General features: G+C 39.9%; 4 protein-coding genes across 6 annotated transcripts; all 4 read left to right on the top strand.

Annotated features, from left to right (window-relative positions):
* The first annotated feature begins 167 nt into the window (after positions 1-167).
* sgo2 (shugoshin 2) lies at positions 168-7,685 on the top strand. The gene is made up of 9 exons (XM_076155151.1): positions 168-227; positions 893-1,023; positions 1,187-1,362; positions 2,596-2,685; positions 3,925-4,001; positions 4,133-4,275; positions 4,509-6,311; positions 6,913-7,027; positions 7,157-7,685. The coding sequence occupies exons 2-9, from the start codon at positions 957-959 to the stop codon at positions 7,272-7,274; spliced, it is 2,589 nt and encodes an 862-aa protein (XP_076011266.1). The 5' UTR covers positions 168-227; positions 893-956; the 3' UTR covers positions 7,275-7,685.
* A 289-nt stretch (positions 7,686-7,974) lies between these two features.
* Positions 7,975-12,524, top strand: c9h2orf80 (chromosome 9 C2orf80 homolog). The gene is given in 11 exon segments (XM_076155139.1): positions 7,975-8,015; positions 8,108-8,186; positions 8,296-8,378; positions 8,531-8,620; positions 9,219-9,297; positions 9,494-9,538; positions 9,541-9,592; positions 10,048-10,139; positions 11,328-11,342; positions 12,171-12,335; positions 12,435-12,524. Coding segments are annotated over 11 exon segments (831 nt in total).
* Positions 12,525-13,170: 646 nt separating this feature from the next.
* Positions 13,171-14,319, top strand: LOC143005830 (gamma-crystallin S-1-like). 3 transcript variants are annotated; one of them, XM_076157243.1, is made up of 3 exons: positions 13,171-13,179; positions 13,310-13,552; positions 14,047-14,319. In XM_076157243.1, exons 1-3 carry the CDS (start codon positions 13,171-13,173, stop codon positions 14,317-14,319), a joined length of 525 nt encoding a protein of 174 aa, XP_076013358.1. The 3 variants fall into 3 exon arrangements, with proteins under 3 accessions (XP_076013358.1, XP_076013367.1, XP_076013350.1); XM_076157252.1 differs by having other exon boundaries at positions 13,310-13,557; positions 14,052-14,319; XM_076157235.1 differs by lacking the exon at positions 13,171-13,179 and having other exon boundaries at positions 13,280-13,552.
* Positions 14,320-15,830: 1,511 nt separating this feature from the next.
* Positions 15,831-17,195, top strand: LOC143005845 (gamma-crystallin M2-like). Its single transcript, XM_076157264.1, has 3 exons — positions 15,831-15,839; positions 16,054-16,287; positions 16,926-17,195. Exons 1-3 carry the CDS (start codon positions 15,831-15,833, stop codon positions 17,193-17,195), a joined length of 513 nt encoding a protein of 170 aa, XP_076013379.1.
* Positions 17,196-17,465: the final 270 nt, after the last annotated feature.

Raw genomic sequence — 17,465 nt, 5'->3', positions numbered from 1 at the left:
GATACAAACTAGTTAAATTACTGTTAGTACTCTTGTACTCACGCGCGACCAAGAGCACCAATCATAACGCACGTTTGCTACGCTGGGGCGTGGCGTGCCAAGAGAAGGGCGTGTCCTAACTCCGGTGAGTTACTCAACACTGAGGTTCACTTTATTGACTTGTATTTAACAAAGCAGATACAACCTGTCGCGAGTAGGAACCGGCAGAATTGAAACGTTTTAATTACGTAAGTACAGTCCGGGTTTACGTTTGTAATGTTATTCATAAAACTTTTAATGTTTGCTTCAGAAATTCATTCTCAATTGATACAGTTAGTCAAGGAACGGGTATGCCCCAATCACAAAGGCACTATATACCGATTGGTTCCGTCCAGTGCTATTGGTCTTATAACGTATTTAGTCTCTGATATACGAGACACAAACAGTATTTTTCTTGAACTAATTTGATTGGAAAGCCGCCCTCGAAACATTATAAAGGACATTAAAACAGCGTTCGTGGTAGTATAGCACTCCCCAGTGGGGCCTGAGAGGTTATCCCAGCATTATGATGTGAAACTGTTCAAAGAGTTGCAAAAGATATACTCGGTTATACTTTTTACGTCACATGTCTTGATTTGAGTCCTAAATTCAGCAAGTAGCAACATGCTCTATGCCAAAGTTGAGGCCAGGGTCATGGTTTGTATAGTTATTGTAAGTAAAAAATATGAATGTAACTTAAAAGTTGTATTAATCTTTGCAGATAAATGTAAGTACCGTATATGTGATGTTTAAAGCCAACTTGATAGTTTTTGATCGTTGGGTTGGGTAGCAGAGTCAGGTGGCAAGTACAGGTGAAGTTACAATGTGGAGTTGAAGTGTAGTCCACATCTCTGGATGTTTATTGATCTTTCAGCTCCTGGATTTCTTCACCCACACCAACTCTTCATCACCTCCTGGTATCAATACATGTAAAGGAAATGATCCCCTCAAGGAGCTCCAAGCAGACTGCATTTGCTGCATCAAAGATTAAAAATAAGATGCTCAGTGAGTGTGTCATTACAAATGTTTACAGTGATTTGTTGATGCGTCTTAATAGCACAGGCGTTATGGCTCAGAAATGTCATGTGCTATTGGTACGAATACAAACGAAAGTGTACCAATCCTGCCATGAATTAATTCTGCAGTGTTTTCTTTATAACTTCACCAGACACCTCCTCCTTCTTCAAGGTCTCCTTGAAAACCAACAACAAGGCTTTAGCTCAAGCCCTGGAGACCCAGAAGGAGAAGAGTAAACAGCTGGAGATGGCAAATGTGCACCTGTTGAAGAAATTGGCAGCTTTTCACTTACAACTGGCCACCAGCAGACACAAGGAGAGGAAAATGGTCAGCTGATATCCTAAAGATGTTATTTATTTACATACCTTGTCACCTATTGGTAAATTTAGCTGTTTTAAAAGTCAAATAGACCATTTGAACAATTTCTTTGTGGGCACATTTAAATCCTATACCAAACTGGGGCAGTAGAAAAAGCTGGTTTGTGTTTATTTAGATTCTAACAAACTGTGAATGACTGGAGAAGTTCTTACTATGTCGTGTTGGTTTCCTGGTTGCGCTGTCATGCGTGGACGAAAGAATGTGGCGGTACTCTCTTCAGTCACTGCCAGAGTGATTGGGACAGCTGATGGTTTAGGGGATTTTGCATTCGGTGTCAATTACACAATTTGCCTTTTTATTCCATATTTTCATGGATTTAAAGAACATTAGGTCATTAGTAAAATTGCGTGGGGATTGAATTGTGTGACCATGGGGTTTATTCTCATCCCAGAATGCACCAGAACACAGCATTTTCATATTATTCTGGGAGGAAATAGCCACACCAGAGATTATTTCCCTCACTTAAATGCAAATTGATTTTCTAGTCTTTTTTATTTGGTATTCCGTCTCACTGTTAAAATAAACCTGCTGCCCTCCATTTCTTTGTCAGTGGGCAACAGTTCAAAATCAGCAAGAGATCAAATACTTGATTATCCCCAACTGTGTGCTCACTTTATCTTTAAAGTCCAATCCTGTTAGATGCACATAGTAAATGTGCTACTTTGTGGCATTATTAATATTCAGTCATAGATTTCCCCTCAAAGGCATAGATGTGTCAGCATTAATTTGCTTTTAGGTCGTAATATTCTGGTTTATATCAACAAGGTATAATGAGAATGAAAATAAAAAAGGATGGATAAACTGAATTGAAATCAGAGCTTCAGAAATATGTTCCCCAAGCTAAACTGGTGATAGTGTCCATTTTTAGGATAGTAAACACAAGTATTTAGTGCTTGTTAGTATTTGTCCACTTGCCATAGGAGACAGAAACGGACAAGATCTGAAGGCAGCAGAAGGAGGAGATAGGAGAGAGAAGAATTTGGAATTAAAGGAAAATGAAGTCATTATCTAAACTTAAATTCAGCATAATGGCGAGGAGGAGGGATAACAATGTTAGCAAAGCCTAGCTATTTGTTTTCCTTATCACCATAGGATACTAAGCACAGTTGAAAAATATCAAAGCTCTAACCACATGGACTGTGTACACCCTGTTTTGAGTTGATTCCCTGTGTTGTTTTACAGCTCCTCACCTTGGAAAGTCTCCGTAGTGACCTTCTGCATCACTTGGACGTGGTCGCTGACGTTTACTCTGATAGGCAAGGCAAGGAAAAGGCAAGGCACATTTAGTAATGTAGTGCAGTACAAACACTTACGCATTACAAAGTGCTTTACTCAAGAAAAGATGCATTTAAACATTTAACAAAACCAACAAAAATGCAACATTTAAAAATTATAATCAAAATAATGTAAAATAATCGATAGTGCAGACATTTGATTTGGTTTAATTGAAAAGCTCGTAAAAAGAAATGCTTTGAGGCTGGTTTTAAAAGAGTTGGGATCTCCTGGAGGTTTGTTCCACATTTGTTCCACAGTTAAATCAAAGGCTACCTCACCGTGCTTTGTTCTGACTCTGGGAACAGAAAGCAGACTAGAACCAGAGGACCTGAGGGATCTGGAAGGCCTTACAACAGAATCATTTCAGAGATGCATTTCGGGCCTAGGCCATGCAGAGCTTTATGAACCATAGAGAGTATTTTAATATCGGTCCTGTGACACGCAAGAAGCCAGCGCAGTGATCTGAGGGCCGGAGCGATGTGCTCTGCTTTCTTACTACTTGTAATTCAAGCTGATCAATGACATTTCATCATTCCTCTTTGGAACCAAATACAATTAGTTAAGTTTTTTATCTTTGTTTAACTGGAGGACATTGTGGCACATCAGTCATCAATGTCTTCAATCTACTTGTATTCAGATATTAGTCATTCAGTGAGATGGATATGTGAATTTGGGCATTATTGGTATCGTAGTGATAAGAGGCAGTGAGAGCATATACAACAAACCCAGACCATGAAGCGGTAAGAGCCTGGCTTTATTTCTTTTAACGCAATAATAATCACAACAATAATTATATTAATAAGACATTGTGTCATATGTCATGGGAAACTGTAGTTTTCCACCTGGACGTCATCGGTCAGTAATGTGAAACAAAAGAGTTACTTTACAGAAAAGTTAATGATTGAGCTTAAGCAAAAACAAAGCCCACCACACAGTCAGAAACACAACACCTCTATTGCAGACCTAACAATAAACTGAGCGGTCTCATTTAGTCAGCTGTTTTGTTTTGTCCCAAAAATGCAGTATATATTCAGAATTATCTCAGATCTGAGAATGTTCCACTTAAGGTTGACTCATTATTCATTTAGACATGAGATCAGTGAACCATGATGATTCAGGATGAAAATGATATGGTGTAATCATATGGAAATTAGATAACTATTATATACAATTCAATCCCACCCCCTACTGTGATGACAGTGGATCTGACATAGTGACTGCACTTCTTACCCTCAGAGTCTGCCTGAGCTGTTTGAGGAGCAGGAGAATCAAGAAGAATTCTGCTACAGAAGTGACAAACCTAAGAAGAAAAGGTAAACAGATATTTCATGTATATATTCAACTGTAAACTGTATAACACTGGTACTTAAGAACTGATCATTTGCTTGGTTCTTCATCTATTCTCTTATCTATATTACATCTTTCTGTCCTCTACCACCTTTAGCCGTGCATATCGGTTGCTTCATCAGACAGAACTATCAGCGAACTTGGGAATGCCAACAGAAATCGTAAAAGTAGACGCACCTGAAAACACAGCTGCTACGAGTATCCACACCAGACCTAACAAGTTCATTAACATTTCCACAGGTATGGGCAAATACACTCAATCTAATCTGCAATAAATCCTTTTATTGGGGTTTATAATGTTAAGTTCGTCAGTATACTGTATGTGCACGTAATCGTCCGATTAAGGCTATAGATACCTTTTTCAAACACCATGTAAACATCTTCTAAATTATTTGGTGGCTGAATACTGTTAATTCTATCCATGTCCATGTCTGAATGTGTGTTTTGTGACATTTTCTTTCTTTTGTCCGCAGAGAATATAGATACCGATAAAAGACTTTCAAACCAGTATTCACAGGCTCTGCAGAATGGATCACCCCACCAGTCTAGCAGCATGAGAGATGAAGTAGAGGGCATATCTGATATTAACTTAATCCTACATCCTAAGTCCTCAGGTTCTGCCACATCAAACAATTCAAAGCCATCTGTTTCTGATGGTAATGTCTTAGCCATGGCAGTTAAAGTTAAACCAGAGCATGGTAACACACAAGAGAAAACGGTGCTTCTGAACACTACAATGGAGATGACTCTAAGTAATACTGCTGAGATAGTCACTGTGGAAACCAAGGCCAAAAAAACAAGTCCCTCTGGAAAACTGACTCATGTTAACTTTCGCACTCCAAAATCCATCAACTGTGTGGCTAAGAAACAGAAAATGGCAAAGGTCAATTTCAAACTACGCAATCACGGCAAGTCCCACTCAGAGTGCGGTGATGTGGTCGTACCAGACCATGATGAATATTCCAGAGATCCTGAAACTCAGTTTTCCACAGCAAAAGAAATAGAATGTCCATCCAACAAAAAAGATGCAACGTGTGAGACCGAAGGCAGCAGGGTTTCTTCAGTTTCAGTGACAAACCGAGACATCTCAAAGAAAACTTTCATCACTTCTTCCAGAAGTCTGGAACATGGGTTGGACAACCATGATAACAAACTAGTACAGAGAAGGAAAACATTCAAAGCGTGCCAAAGCCGACAACAACTTGAAGACTTCCAAGTTTTAGCAGGTGATACGGTCCCACATCCAGAGTCACAGGTACTGGACTCTATTTCCAGCAACAAACCTCAAAGCCAAATAATGGCTTCAAATCCTGAAGGAAGGCCTAGATCTCGCTGCCTTGATGTCATCTCAGTGAACGGGGATAGTTGCACATCATTGTCAGAATTGGACACAGCAGAGCACATCTTTATTCCTAATATGAATTCTAAATTTGTGGCAGAGGAACTGGCAACCATCAGAGATGCGAGTGCTGTGATGCAGCTTTCTGAACTAAGTGGGCATAGCCTGCCAGCCACAGTATACCCTGCACAAAGCTCCTACAAGCGTCCTCGGATGGCCACACAAGAACACGGACATTATCAAGAACTGAATAGCAATTCCTGCGAGAACATGCAGCCTCTGGATCAAGGCTGCACTACAACTACAGAGTTCATAAAACCTAAAAAGATCAGAAAAGAGCACATTGGCAGATCCAAGAAGAAGAAAGACATGAAGGTGAAGGAGTTTATTGCCCCCTTCAAGTTTCCCTTTCAAGAGTTTCGTCATGACTTCGCTGATGACTTACCTGTCTTTGGTACATGCATGGTTGATTCTAAGAAAAATGGAGAACAGGAAGATGTTTCTCTAATGTTTGCACACTCTGACGTCACTGATAAGGATGAAACCTTTGATCATTTATATGGTTCAGAAGCCACCATTTCAGAGCCCAGGGTGGATGACCAGAATCCAAATCAGCATAGAGAGGCATCAAAGCTACATGTAGCCACTGAAACTACAAGACCATCAAGGCAGACGTTTGTCGTTGCTAGACAGAAACCTAGAAAGAGGGCATCTTATTTGTCAATCACCCACAGTCAGACAGTGGACACCAGTGGTCAACCGGTTCATCAGAATCTGGGAGACCTGCTGACTGAGGAGATACAACCATGGATTGTCACGGAAGACCCCACTGCTGATACTGAGGGGGAACGCTGCCTCTCTCATCCGAAGACAGTGACGTCAAGCTGGGAAGCAGATATTGAAGAGTCGGCTACTCTCCAATCTGAAGCCTCTCCGGGTCCGTTATCTCTTTCTACATATTGTTTCTTTTAAACAAAGCTTATTAAAGCTTATTAAAGCTATGCAAGCAATGATGACAAATGATCTGTTACAGAATTTATGAATTTGTTTCACCTTGTTATATTTGGCATACAGTGAAAAATGTAAAATGATTTGACAGCCAGTTAACAGGAGTGTAAATATATGCTTTTACTGAAGAGAAGATATTGGCAAGCAGACAGGTGCAACTGAAATCACACAATCAAGTTCTCCATAGTGAACTAATACACTCAAGAAGATGCTACGCCACAAGTTGTTTACACTCAAACTTTTGTTCCGATTCAGATAAAATTGCAGGAAGAGAGGCAAAAAATTTAAATGGCAGAAAATCCAGTTGGGCGAGAATTTGTCTGTAGAAAAAACACTTAGCTCAGAACTCTTAATGTATTAATCATTACAGATTCCACCTTTATGTTGGTATGAATGATTGTATAACCAATATCTGTAATATAATAGTATTTTAGAAATTTGCAGTGATTTCTTTCTATGCATTTGGTGGGGAAATATTTGTGTCCTTGTCAAAAATGATTTTTTTTTGTCGTTTATTTTGCGTGTTACAGCCGGGAGAGTCTTAACATCTCTGACCAACACCATTGCGACAACAGGAATTAACAATACAAGGCAAAGAAGGAGTCGTAATGTTGCAGTCAGTTACAAGGAGCCGTCCCTCAACAGGTCAGGACTATTTTTTCATTATTGATCATAATTTAAAAGCTTTTATGTAGTTAAAATTGAAAGTGTATAATCGGAATGTTGCACATGCTTGTCATTTTTGAAATTGTTTTGTTTTCTAATTCATTCCAGCAAAATGAGGCGAGGAGATAAGTTTACAGACACCTGTTTTCTGAGCTCTCCAGTATACAAGGACGGCAAGAAGAAGAGAAAAAAGAAACCCGCAGTCAAGACAAATCCGGGGGACTGATTTGCTTTTAACTGTTTTAGTATCGTATCAACATAAAGTTACAGATATTAATGTTCGCTGTCTGGAACTGAAAGGTTTTCTGTGTGTGGTTGTACCCTTTTTTACATGACAATTATGTTCTGTTCCACTGTCCTGCTGGTTTCTTATTGGTGTCTTGTGATTGACAGGGGGTTGGGCATAAATTATTCAGTCGAGGCAGAAGTCTGTTCTCTCAATCCCACAGCGCTGTATATGGGAACTGCTGCCGTGGGTAGTGTTGCATAATTTTAGCCGGCTGTGTTTTGAATTTTGAATTACAGTGTAAATAGAAGTAGTGTGAGCTTGGTGAGTACAGAATTTGTCAGACTGTGTTTATTTTTAATGTGCCAGCTGTTTACTTTAAAGTTTTGTTCTGTTCCATTAAAGATGTTATTTTACAGGAGACGATGATGGATTCTGTTATTGTGTTACTTCATACTTTTTATTTGGAAATGTACTTTTCCCGTGTTAGAGTTATTGCCTTGCACAGTATTTACATGTTTAGACGTGAAGACATTACAGTTGTCCTCTGATTGATGAAAAATTGATGAGTTCAGTTTGTACAGTAAGTGAAGTCACTGTACTTGTGAAAGGGGATTTATTTGGAAAGAATTGTGGGAAAGATTCAGAATTTTGTCATTTCCTCTAAATGAGTTGTAGGTGGAAGTCATCCTTTCTGGAAATGGAGGCAAGGCGATTGAGAAGAGATGTTGAGGTCCTTCTGCGAGTGTGTTAAAAAACAATCATTTCAGGCATGTTATGGAAATAGAGTGTGTGCATAAATGCTAACTCCTGTATGTGTTTTTTTTGAGCAGTGATGAATACATTGGGCAGAAATTGAGAGAAAATGACTTTGATCCTAAGGGGAAGGGGTCCTCCTGGTGGAATGACCTGGTACAACACATCCCTATTTATGCCCGATTGGATATTGATTTATCCATCTTAAAATATTTTTAAAAACCCATTAAATATAAGTTCAACTGTGTGGGTGTGTGGGTCCTAGGCTCACCGAGACCTTGCCAATAGTGTTACCCTTTGGTGGTTGGACAAAGAAGAGGGACCGGATGTGCTTGACAGAGACATCACGTAAGCAGCTTGTCTTTTGGCTCTCCATTCCTGTGGGACACACTAAACGTTAACATAATATAGAAGAATAATAGAAGGGATAATCTGACCCATAGTTCTTTTTGAAAGCAGAGATTCTGACACCACAACATCACTTTTCATTTCTTCCACAGTGGAGCAACAAGTGGTTTAGGCAGTGCTCAGTATCCGAGCCACTTAGAGCGGGAGGCTAGGATCTTATCATCCTTTGCTGGGGTAATCATATTAAGTATATCTTACTTTATACACAAACAGTATGTAGTGTTTGTTCAATCCTGTGGTCTGAACCAACCATTAAATGAGGCCTGAGCAAAGAGCAAGACTTGAGAGGTTGTGGGGCGGAGGGTGAAGAGGTTGAGTTTGCTTATGTTTTTTTCCCTAAAGTTCTCCAAATTGATTTATTTAATATTTCAGATCTCAGGAAGCATAATTCAGGTTTTGTAAACAATTGTGTAACTATAATCTTAGCTGACCCTAATCCTAACCGCTGGACTGTACACAAAACCATACACATTCATGGAAAAATGACCCAAAGCCGGAGTCACTGACTCTTGAGACGTCAGATACACTTTTGAGAACTTAAGCCATCTCCTGGAAGTTACGACATAGCCCAGTGTCAGTTGTGCAAGTGTTTTCACCATTAAGGATATCAACAAAAAACTCAAATGAAATTCTGGTTGACCAGAGTGGATACTAACTTATCTAACTTGTGTAAATGCCCTAAAGCTTTGTTCTGTTTGTTTTGAGGCCTGGCCAAATTGCAATGATATAGTCTAATAATTATGTTGCTTTGCTGGTTTCTTTCAATCTTTTCCTGCTTTAGAATACCCTGCCTGTGGAGGAAATCTTTGCACTGTATATGTGCAAACCACCTGCATCATACCACAACCAGCACTCCAAGGTACAATGTAACATGCAGTATCCCCTAAAATTAATAAATAAGGCCTATGTGAAATAAAAAAATGAATGAAATATGGATAGCATGCACTTATATGATTATTTCGTACTCATTTGTATTAATAATGGTTGTGTTTTTGTGTCTTCTTCATTATGTATGCATTCTTTTTATTCTACATGTTTGTCAATGTTAACCCAAGAGCCCAGTTGTCTACCCCTTCACTCTATCTTACCATCATCACCATCACCATTTGCCATGCTTGGCTCTTAAAACGCTGTACGCCACTCCAAGAAGCAAAGTAAGTGTGTGATACCCATAATCAATCCACCACATACAAAATGTATTACAACCATTATGTGAAAAGCCACTGAGTTGAATAATTGAATAATTTGTAGTAAAATTATGACCACACAAGGCATTGTTTTTTTTGTACATTGGAGCATTTTTGAGACATAAAGGCGATCACTTACAAGAACAATGTTCCAGGGAACAAATGAAATTATTAATAGCTACTCTACATGAAGTAATAACTTAGTTAGATACAAATGTGTTCACTGTATCTAAGAAAGTGTTTTCCTATGCTATATGACCCAAAACATCTGTCATTGTCATGGGCCGCTGTCTTATAGAAAATTCCTAGAGATCCATGTGTCACCAAGACAGCATGGAGATCGAAAAAGGTTATTCTATGGACAAAAGCAAATCTTTAAATTTTAGAAAAATGGTGTCAAATCACATAAAAATCTCTCTTAGGTCAAAAGTTGGAAAGATGGTTTTCTGAGAGGGCAAAGGCTTGCATCCCTGCTGGACTGAAAGTTTCTGTTGCATCTCGGTCTTTCCTCAGTGTGAGTAGACAGAACATCCAAATCTGTGCAGCAGTTGTCAATCACCATTTTCAGCCTTGCAAAGACTTGGAAGGAAATGGAAATGTAATAAAAATCTATGAAGAACTACACTATGAATGAAAGGCCTCTAATGCCGCCTATTGCAAGTAAGCAATTTATGTTGGACTTGACCACCCCCTTCTGTCTCAAATGTAGGACAGCAGTGAGTGCTAGGAGAAAAGAACTGGCAACTACAAGGGTTCACAAGAGTCCATGCACAACTGACGCTTAAGTTGCTAAAGTCTTTGGATACTGTAGCTTTTGTCTCTGTGATGATTTCAGCCTGCTTAATGCATCTCCAACAATGATTTGAGCTTTCAGTGTTATTTCTTGTGGTTTTGTTGCCATTAGTAAAGTGATAATAATAAAGGTGATGGTGGTTGTTATGGCTTATCAATGGTTTTATACGGATATTGTTTTTCTACCCAGTAGGTCAGCATACTCATTGTCTTATCTCTATCACATTGTTAAAGGTTGTCTGATGACTGAATTAATCCACTTAATGTACGTCACTGATGTCAATAATCATGAAAGGGCACAGAGGGTCAGTAATTTGCATAGCAGGGATCAAATCATTTGCCAATGATGCCAGCATCCCCCGATAATTTATATCAAATCCACTAACCCTTTCGGTGAGGTTTATATAGGGTGCTAGTCATGCTTTTTTACCATAGAAGACCGGATCCATCACTCTGTGCAGGGTGAGTAGTAAGGTAAGGGACTGTTACATTATAACATATTCCTCTTTAATGGCCCTCCCTAGTGCCTTCTGTATAGCAATACCCAAAGGGGAGGTAGAGTAATTTTAAATGTCTTGGATTGCTTGTGCCATTAGCTGCAGAATTAGCAGACCCATTACAGCAAACAACATACCATGAACTGGTTAAATTGTATTGTATTGTTTGTGCTATCAGAAGTACTAAAGCCTGTTTATATCAAGTCAAGTAGTTGAATACAGTTTTAGCCAACTTTGGATTTTTTTCAAACTCGACACCATTCTTTGTTTCTCTGTCCTGAATGTTAAACCCTCATAACCATCCACCTCAATGATCCTCTTTCACTTACATTAAAAAGACATTTCTGCCCTTCTGTCCCTGTATCACATCAGAGACTTGAGATCTTCTGGCCTTGTGCTCCTGTATGTTCCAGATCCAGGTCTCAGTGGTATGTTTAGAGCAGCTGCCGCAAAATTATGGAGCTCCCTTACCCCTTCATTTCCTTCTTCTCACTCTGTTCAAGTTTTCAGCACAGTTTCAGTAGCTCAGTGGGTAGCGCTTCCGCTTGGGAACTGGAGGGTCGCCGGTTCGAGTCCCTGCCAAGGTGCCCCTGAGCAAGGCACCGAACCCTCAATTGCTCCCCCCTCTGCGTAGGGTGGTAATGTAATGTAAGTCGCTGGATAAAAGCGTCTGCCAAATGCCCGTAATGTAATGTAATGAATATAAAGATAACTTCTCTCCATCTTGTTCCAGACATTCTACATTTTGTGACAATTAGCCCAAAATAGTCTTCATTTTATTATTGAGTTTTATTACTTAACTTTATGATTGGATTCCTTCTTTCTCTTTTCTTCATAGAACTGATGTTTCAGGTCCCATTCTTTTCCCTTTGCATCCAGTTCATGAACCATGGCTTCCACTGTTATTGTTGCAAACGTAACGTCACCCCTTCCCCGCTTTGTACCATTCTCAGAGCTTTTACATACCTCTTTGGCACCACGAGGCCCTTCAGCTCAAGTTGCCCTTGCACAGCCTCTACTGAGCGCAGCATCTTCGTCATCCATTTCTTTGAGTTACAAGCCTTTCATAGTGTTTCTGATTGGGTTGGTTGGGTAGCTTGTTATGGGTGCTAGCCACAGATTCCTTGCTTCGTCATCGGCAGTACCACTCATGACAAGGAGCCACACTTCCTTCACTTAGTCTTTCGCACCTGCACAAACGCTTTAAGCATCTTCAATTCATTGAAGTCCTCACCTGTATTTATTTCACCTGTAAGGGGTTCTGGATGGACGTCTTCTTGTTGGATCGGCTGCAGGTTGCTGAGCCGAGAGGTCTCTTCATCCTTCGATATTTCCAACTGTATGTCACGCTCAGTCTGCTTGGCAAACTTAAAAGCTGCCTTCTTCATTCTTCTCAGCATGACATCATGGGCAAGAGTCAAGTATGCCTAAAATTTGTAGTCGACTATCAGTATTTCTGATAGTGGCAGGACTCACAGAGCAGAACTGTACCGAAAGTCTGCCCTGTACAACGTGAACAGGAAGGGAGCCAGGACTACCCTGCGGACCACTGGTACTACGCACCACCGACTCAGAGAAAAACTGGGGTCTTCCTGTCAGTTAGTCCATAGTCCAGTGGGTAACGAAGGGATCCACCCCTTTCTTTCCAAGCTTATCTCCAGTATGGTGGGGGGGCGGATGTGTTTTAGTTTTCTGTTGTAGGGCAGCAGAGGGAACATGTGGGGTCTTCTCCGTACCACTGTTTGAGATTCTCGGGAGATGATAGGACATCAGAGGCTTCCACCATAAGCCTGTCCTAGGTGCTGTAGACTTGTTCCAGCCTGTTCAGTCTGTTCATCACATCTACCAGCAATACTAATAATGGAGTTTATATACTTACATCATCCATTTCTGATAATAGCTACATATTATTGCTATGCATATAGTTTGTATGTAAACATTAATCTAGCCATGAATCTACTGTAAAGATATTTAACCCATCCAATTTTTGTAAACATTACATATCAGAACCAGCTCAACATTAGCATTGATCTTTCTACTGACAGTGGCTCTTGCTGGAAACTGACTAGTGAGTTTAGAAAGAGGAGCCGGAGGAGTCCTGTAGAGTCTCTGCTGACTCCACGCCTCATTTGAATAACAACACTTACAGTATGGCTGCACCTGCACCCATAGAGTAGTGTGCTGTGTATAAAGAGGAACTCTGCTTTAAAGGTAGAAGCACAGCAAGCAGCTCAACCAGCAACAACAGCAGCCACCATGGGAAAGGTCTGTGTTCAAACCCATTTAACAAGGCAGTGTCCATCTCAAAGTAATGTACACAAGCTGTTTTTGGATTAGTGAGATAACATGCAGATTATAAAAATGGATGACTTATTTTGCTTCTTCACTCTATCAGATCATCTTCTACGAGGACAGAAACTTTGGGGGCCGTCATCATGAGTGCATGAGTGACTGTGCTGACCTGCACTCCATGTTTAACAACTGCCGCTCCATCCGAGTGGAGAGTGGCATGTTCATGATCTATGACCGTGCAAGCTACATGGGATCCCAGTACTTCATGAGGAGAGGAGAGTACTCTGACTACATGAGCATGGCTGGAATGACTGACTGTGTCAGGTCCTGTCGCATGATCCCCATGGTAAAGTTTCAATGTTAACTGACCAGTCTCTGATGATGAGAGAGTTTTGGAGGGCTTGTAAGCACTGGTTATTATTAATAAGAGATGAATATCCCTTATCTCTTTAAATAAGAGATAAGGGATTTTGGGTTTTTAATCACAGGGTGTGAATAGGTAAAGGAATGATTGGGGGCGTTTTTTTACTATCACTTGTGAACAGTATTTCCACCATCCTCATTAATCTCGATCAGTCAGATATAGTGGAAGCCTGACTTAAGATTTAAAGAAAAGCACAAAATAATACCATAATTAATTTATAATTTATAAACAAAACTCTGAAAAGCACCAGCAAGTTGAAGTGTAGAATGTAGTGAAGAGACACGTAAAATGTCTCTTCACTACAATTGAATTTGTGGACACATTTGGGGTATAAGTGAAAAATAGTTCACTTATTCCCTATTGAAGGATGTTTGCTAAGCCTTATGTAACTTTATGACCTTCCCTGCATGTTTCAGCACAGTGGAAACTTCAGGATGAGGCTGTACGAGCATTTTGACATGGGAGGTCGTATGATGGAGCTGATGGACGACTGCCCGAACCTCGTGGACCGTTTTCGCTTGTCCAGCTTCAACTCCTGCAATGTGATGGATGGTCACTGGCTGATGTTCGAGCAGCCGAACTACAAGGGGCGCCACTGGTACCTGAGGCCTGGGGAGTACAGAAGCTACAAGGACTGGAGCAGCATGAACTCCAAGATTGGCTCCATCAGGCGCATCATGGATCTCTAAAGACAGACGAACAATCCTTGTGAAATGTCTGCTCTTTGCCTTGTTCCACACACTGAATAAAATGGTGTCAGTGCTCAGGTGTTTTCATTTTTGTTCTTGCTCTCTGCAATTGGAAGGTTTTTTTTCCTTTGTGGATATGATGAGCTCTTGGCCTGACATCTTTATTCTCTTCAGAGGCTTAAATAAAATCCTGAAAACACTGACACGTACAATGACAGCAAGACTCAAGTGTTATCCATTATCAAGCTAAATGAAAGGCCTCTCTGCTCATCCACCTCTCACTATACTCTGTCTATTCATATGCCAACAAAACTGTTGAAAGGACACAATTTCACAGATTAGAACTAATAAAATAAGATGTGGATCTTTAGAAGTCAGTTTTACAACTAAATCACATGAAGGGGAGCTAAATTGTCATGAAGATTCGTGTCAGGTAACTGGACTTAGTTGTGAAAGCTTGAATGCATTTCATTATAGTTCATTATAGCATCCGTTTGATTCAATTCAATTCAATTCAATTCAATTCAATTCAATTCAATTCAATTCAATTCAATTTAATTTAATTTAATTTAATTTAATTTAATTTAATTTAATTTAATTTAATTTAATTTAATTTAATTTAATTTAATTTAATTTAATTCAATTCAATTCAATTCAATTTATGTAGCGCCAAAACACAACAGAGTTGTGCATTGCTGCTATTACAATATGAATGACACATGCAGAGTCTGCAATTCACTTTCACCATAAACCACAGGTGTCAAACTCAAGGCCCGAGGGCCGAATCTGACCCGCCACGTCATTTTATGTGGCCCGCGAGAGCAAAGAGCTTTTAACTACATTTCCCACAACGCATGTCGATTTTGTGACACGCGAAGTGACGGCATCCCGCCACTAAAATGCAGCGTTTCCACATCAGCGTTTCCACATCAGTGTCAGATTAGTGTTTAACAAAGGTGATTTTCTGAGGATAGATTCTCCGATATTTTAGTAAATGATTCTTTCATGTAATCTCTGTCTCTGAGTGGCTTTCCGTGCCGTACTATATTCTCAAATCCCTCTTCTTGATCAATTTGCTCTCGCCAGTTTTCCACAGCAGTATCAAATCACCATTTTACATTCATTTCCTGCTTTGTACTTTTCAGTAAATGCTGCGTGTTATTCCTGAAAATGTCTTTGAATATTTTGCCTTTTACTTCTCTTATTTGTTATAATTTCTCTTTAATTTCTCTCCATATTGCAAGCACATTATTATTAATTATTATTATTTCTCTCCTGTATTGTTGTCAGTGAAAGCAAATTGTAACTGTCCAGGCAGAGTTAAACTTGCCTTCAAGACTTATAAATAAAGACTTTTTTGGAGTTATCCACAGATAGTGAGTCAGTTCAGTTCACATTTCTACACAGATGTGGAATTGTATGTACATTTAAAATCATGCGGTGGGCGAGAAAATATTCTTGTCTACGGAGGGGGGGGGGGGGGGGGGGGCCTACAAGGCATACAAGCTAACATGGGAAAGGTAAACATTACACAGTTCCCTGAAAGCACGAGGGTTAAAAATTTGCTGTTCATGTTGTTATCATGTACTCCATATTATTGTAAGATAAACCAAATTTTACTCATTAACGTTATCTTCTTTTATTCTTTTTCACATTGAATTAAAAGTGTTCAAAATGGATGGATGCCTTGAGAGCTGCTATTCATCTACTAAACCTACTTTTTTCTATGCTCAGATTATCTTCTTTGAGGAAAAGAACTTTGCTGGGCAACACTTTGATTTCAGGAATGACTGTGCAGATCTGATGGGCAACTTCAGCCATTGCCACTCCATTAGGGTGGAGAGTGGGTGCTTCATGATCTATGAGAATCCAAACTACACAGGACACCTGGGGAGAGGAGACTATCCTGACTACCATCAGTGGATGGGTGTCAGTGACTCGGTTTGCTCCTGTCGCATCATCCCGTCAGCAAGCTCCAAACACATCAGTTTGATATGCATTGTTTAATACTGAATAGTATTGGCCCCAATGGTTCTGTTTTGACCAGAGCTGCACAATATCAATGCTATTTTTTGTGTTTACAAGTCTCCCGAATTCCCTACTAAATACCCTACTAAAGCATTACATTTGTTCTTTTTTAACAAGTCTGTTTTTACTTGAGTCTTTTGGGCCATTGTCTTGTTGCATCATCCAACTGGTTAAGGTGACAGACTCCTGCTCTGACACTGTCCCGTTAGTAATTAAGATTCCACGACTCAATTTTGAATTTATTCTTCCCGCAATGATTCTGAGCTGATTCTGAGCTGATTCTAAGCTGTCCAGTCCCTGATGCAGCAAAGCAACACCAAATCATGATGCTGCCTCTGCTATGCTTCTCAGTTAGGGTGAGGCTTGATTGTTGGTGGCCATCACCTTTTTCCTCTCATAACCTGGTTTATGCCTGAGTACTCACTACATATTCAATTAATCCATTTATTCATGACATAACGTCATGTACGATTATCTATTATATTAGGGTTAAAGAGGTGACCATGTATGCAGGAAGAAAAAGATTAAAATCACTGTTGGTTCCTTGCTAAATGATTCTCCACCCCATTCAAAACCAGGAGCCTGGATCCTTCAAAATGTGCCTGTATGAGCGACTATTTGGAGGTCACATGATGGATTTGTTGGACGACTGCTCCAGCATCATGGACTGCTTCCACATTTATAATGTCTTCTCCTGCAATGTGAGGTATAGTAATTGGCTCCTCTATGACCAACCAAAGTACCGGGGCAGGATGTACCTGGTCAGGCCTGGAGAGTACAAGAGATTTAACGAATGGGGCAGCAGGAACGTAAGGGTTGGCTCCATCAGACGCATTATAGACCATTAAAATGAGGATCCCACTGCTGTATGGGGATTTTGGAAAGGGCACATGCAAGGCCAATCAACAGTTTTGTTAATGTATGAGATACTGCACAAACACTGTGCCTGTATTGTATGAATGAATGCGAAAACATTTTTTAAGCATATTAAATGTTGCTTTTCATTCTATTAAGTCATTTCAAAATTATACCTTAGTTTCATGCAAAGTGGAACATTAATCCTACAATACCAGCATGTTTAGCAGGTTACAGTAACTGAAGTGACGAAGTGAAGAGAG

The sequence above is a fragment of the Genypterus blacodes genome, unplaced genomic scaffold, assembly GCF_046128005.1.
Source record: "Genypterus blacodes isolate CSIRO-AG114 ecotype Tasmania unplaced genomic scaffold, CSIRO-AGI_Gbla_v1 ptg000008l_1, whole genome shotgun sequence".
Taxonomy (NCBI): Eukaryota; Metazoa; Chordata; class Actinopteri; order Ophidiiformes; family Ophidiidae; genus Genypterus; species Genypterus blacodes.
This window is presented reverse-complemented; position numbering and strand designations above follow the sequence as displayed.

Bases quoted from the DNA above. Each gene is read 5' to 3' on its own strand.
- sgo2 (XM_076155151.1), top strand. From the start codon at position 957: ATGATCCCCTCAAGGAGCTCCAAGCAGACTGCATTTGCTGCATCAAAG. The intron at 4,276-4,508 runs GTATGGGCAAAT...TTTTGTCCGCAG, and splicing joins GTTCATTAACATTTCCACAG to AGAATATAGATACCGATAAA. The intron at 6,312-6,912 runs GTCCGTTATCTC...TGCGTGTTACAG, and splicing joins CCAATCTGAAGCCTCTCCGG to CCGGGAGAGTCTTAACATCT.
- LOC143005830 (XM_076157235.1), top strand. From the start codon at position 13,280: ATGACTTATTTTGCTTCTTCACTCTATCAGATCATCTTCTACGAGGAC. The intron at 13,553-14,046 runs GTAAAGTTTCAA...TGCATGTTTCAG, and splicing joins CCTGTCGCATGATCCCCATG to CACAGTGGAAACTTCAGGAT.
- LOC143005845 (XM_076157264.1), top strand. The intron at 16,288-16,925 runs GCAAGCTCCAAA...ATTCAAAACCAG, and splicing joins CCTGTCGCATCATCCCGTCA to GAGCCTGGATCCTTCAAAAT.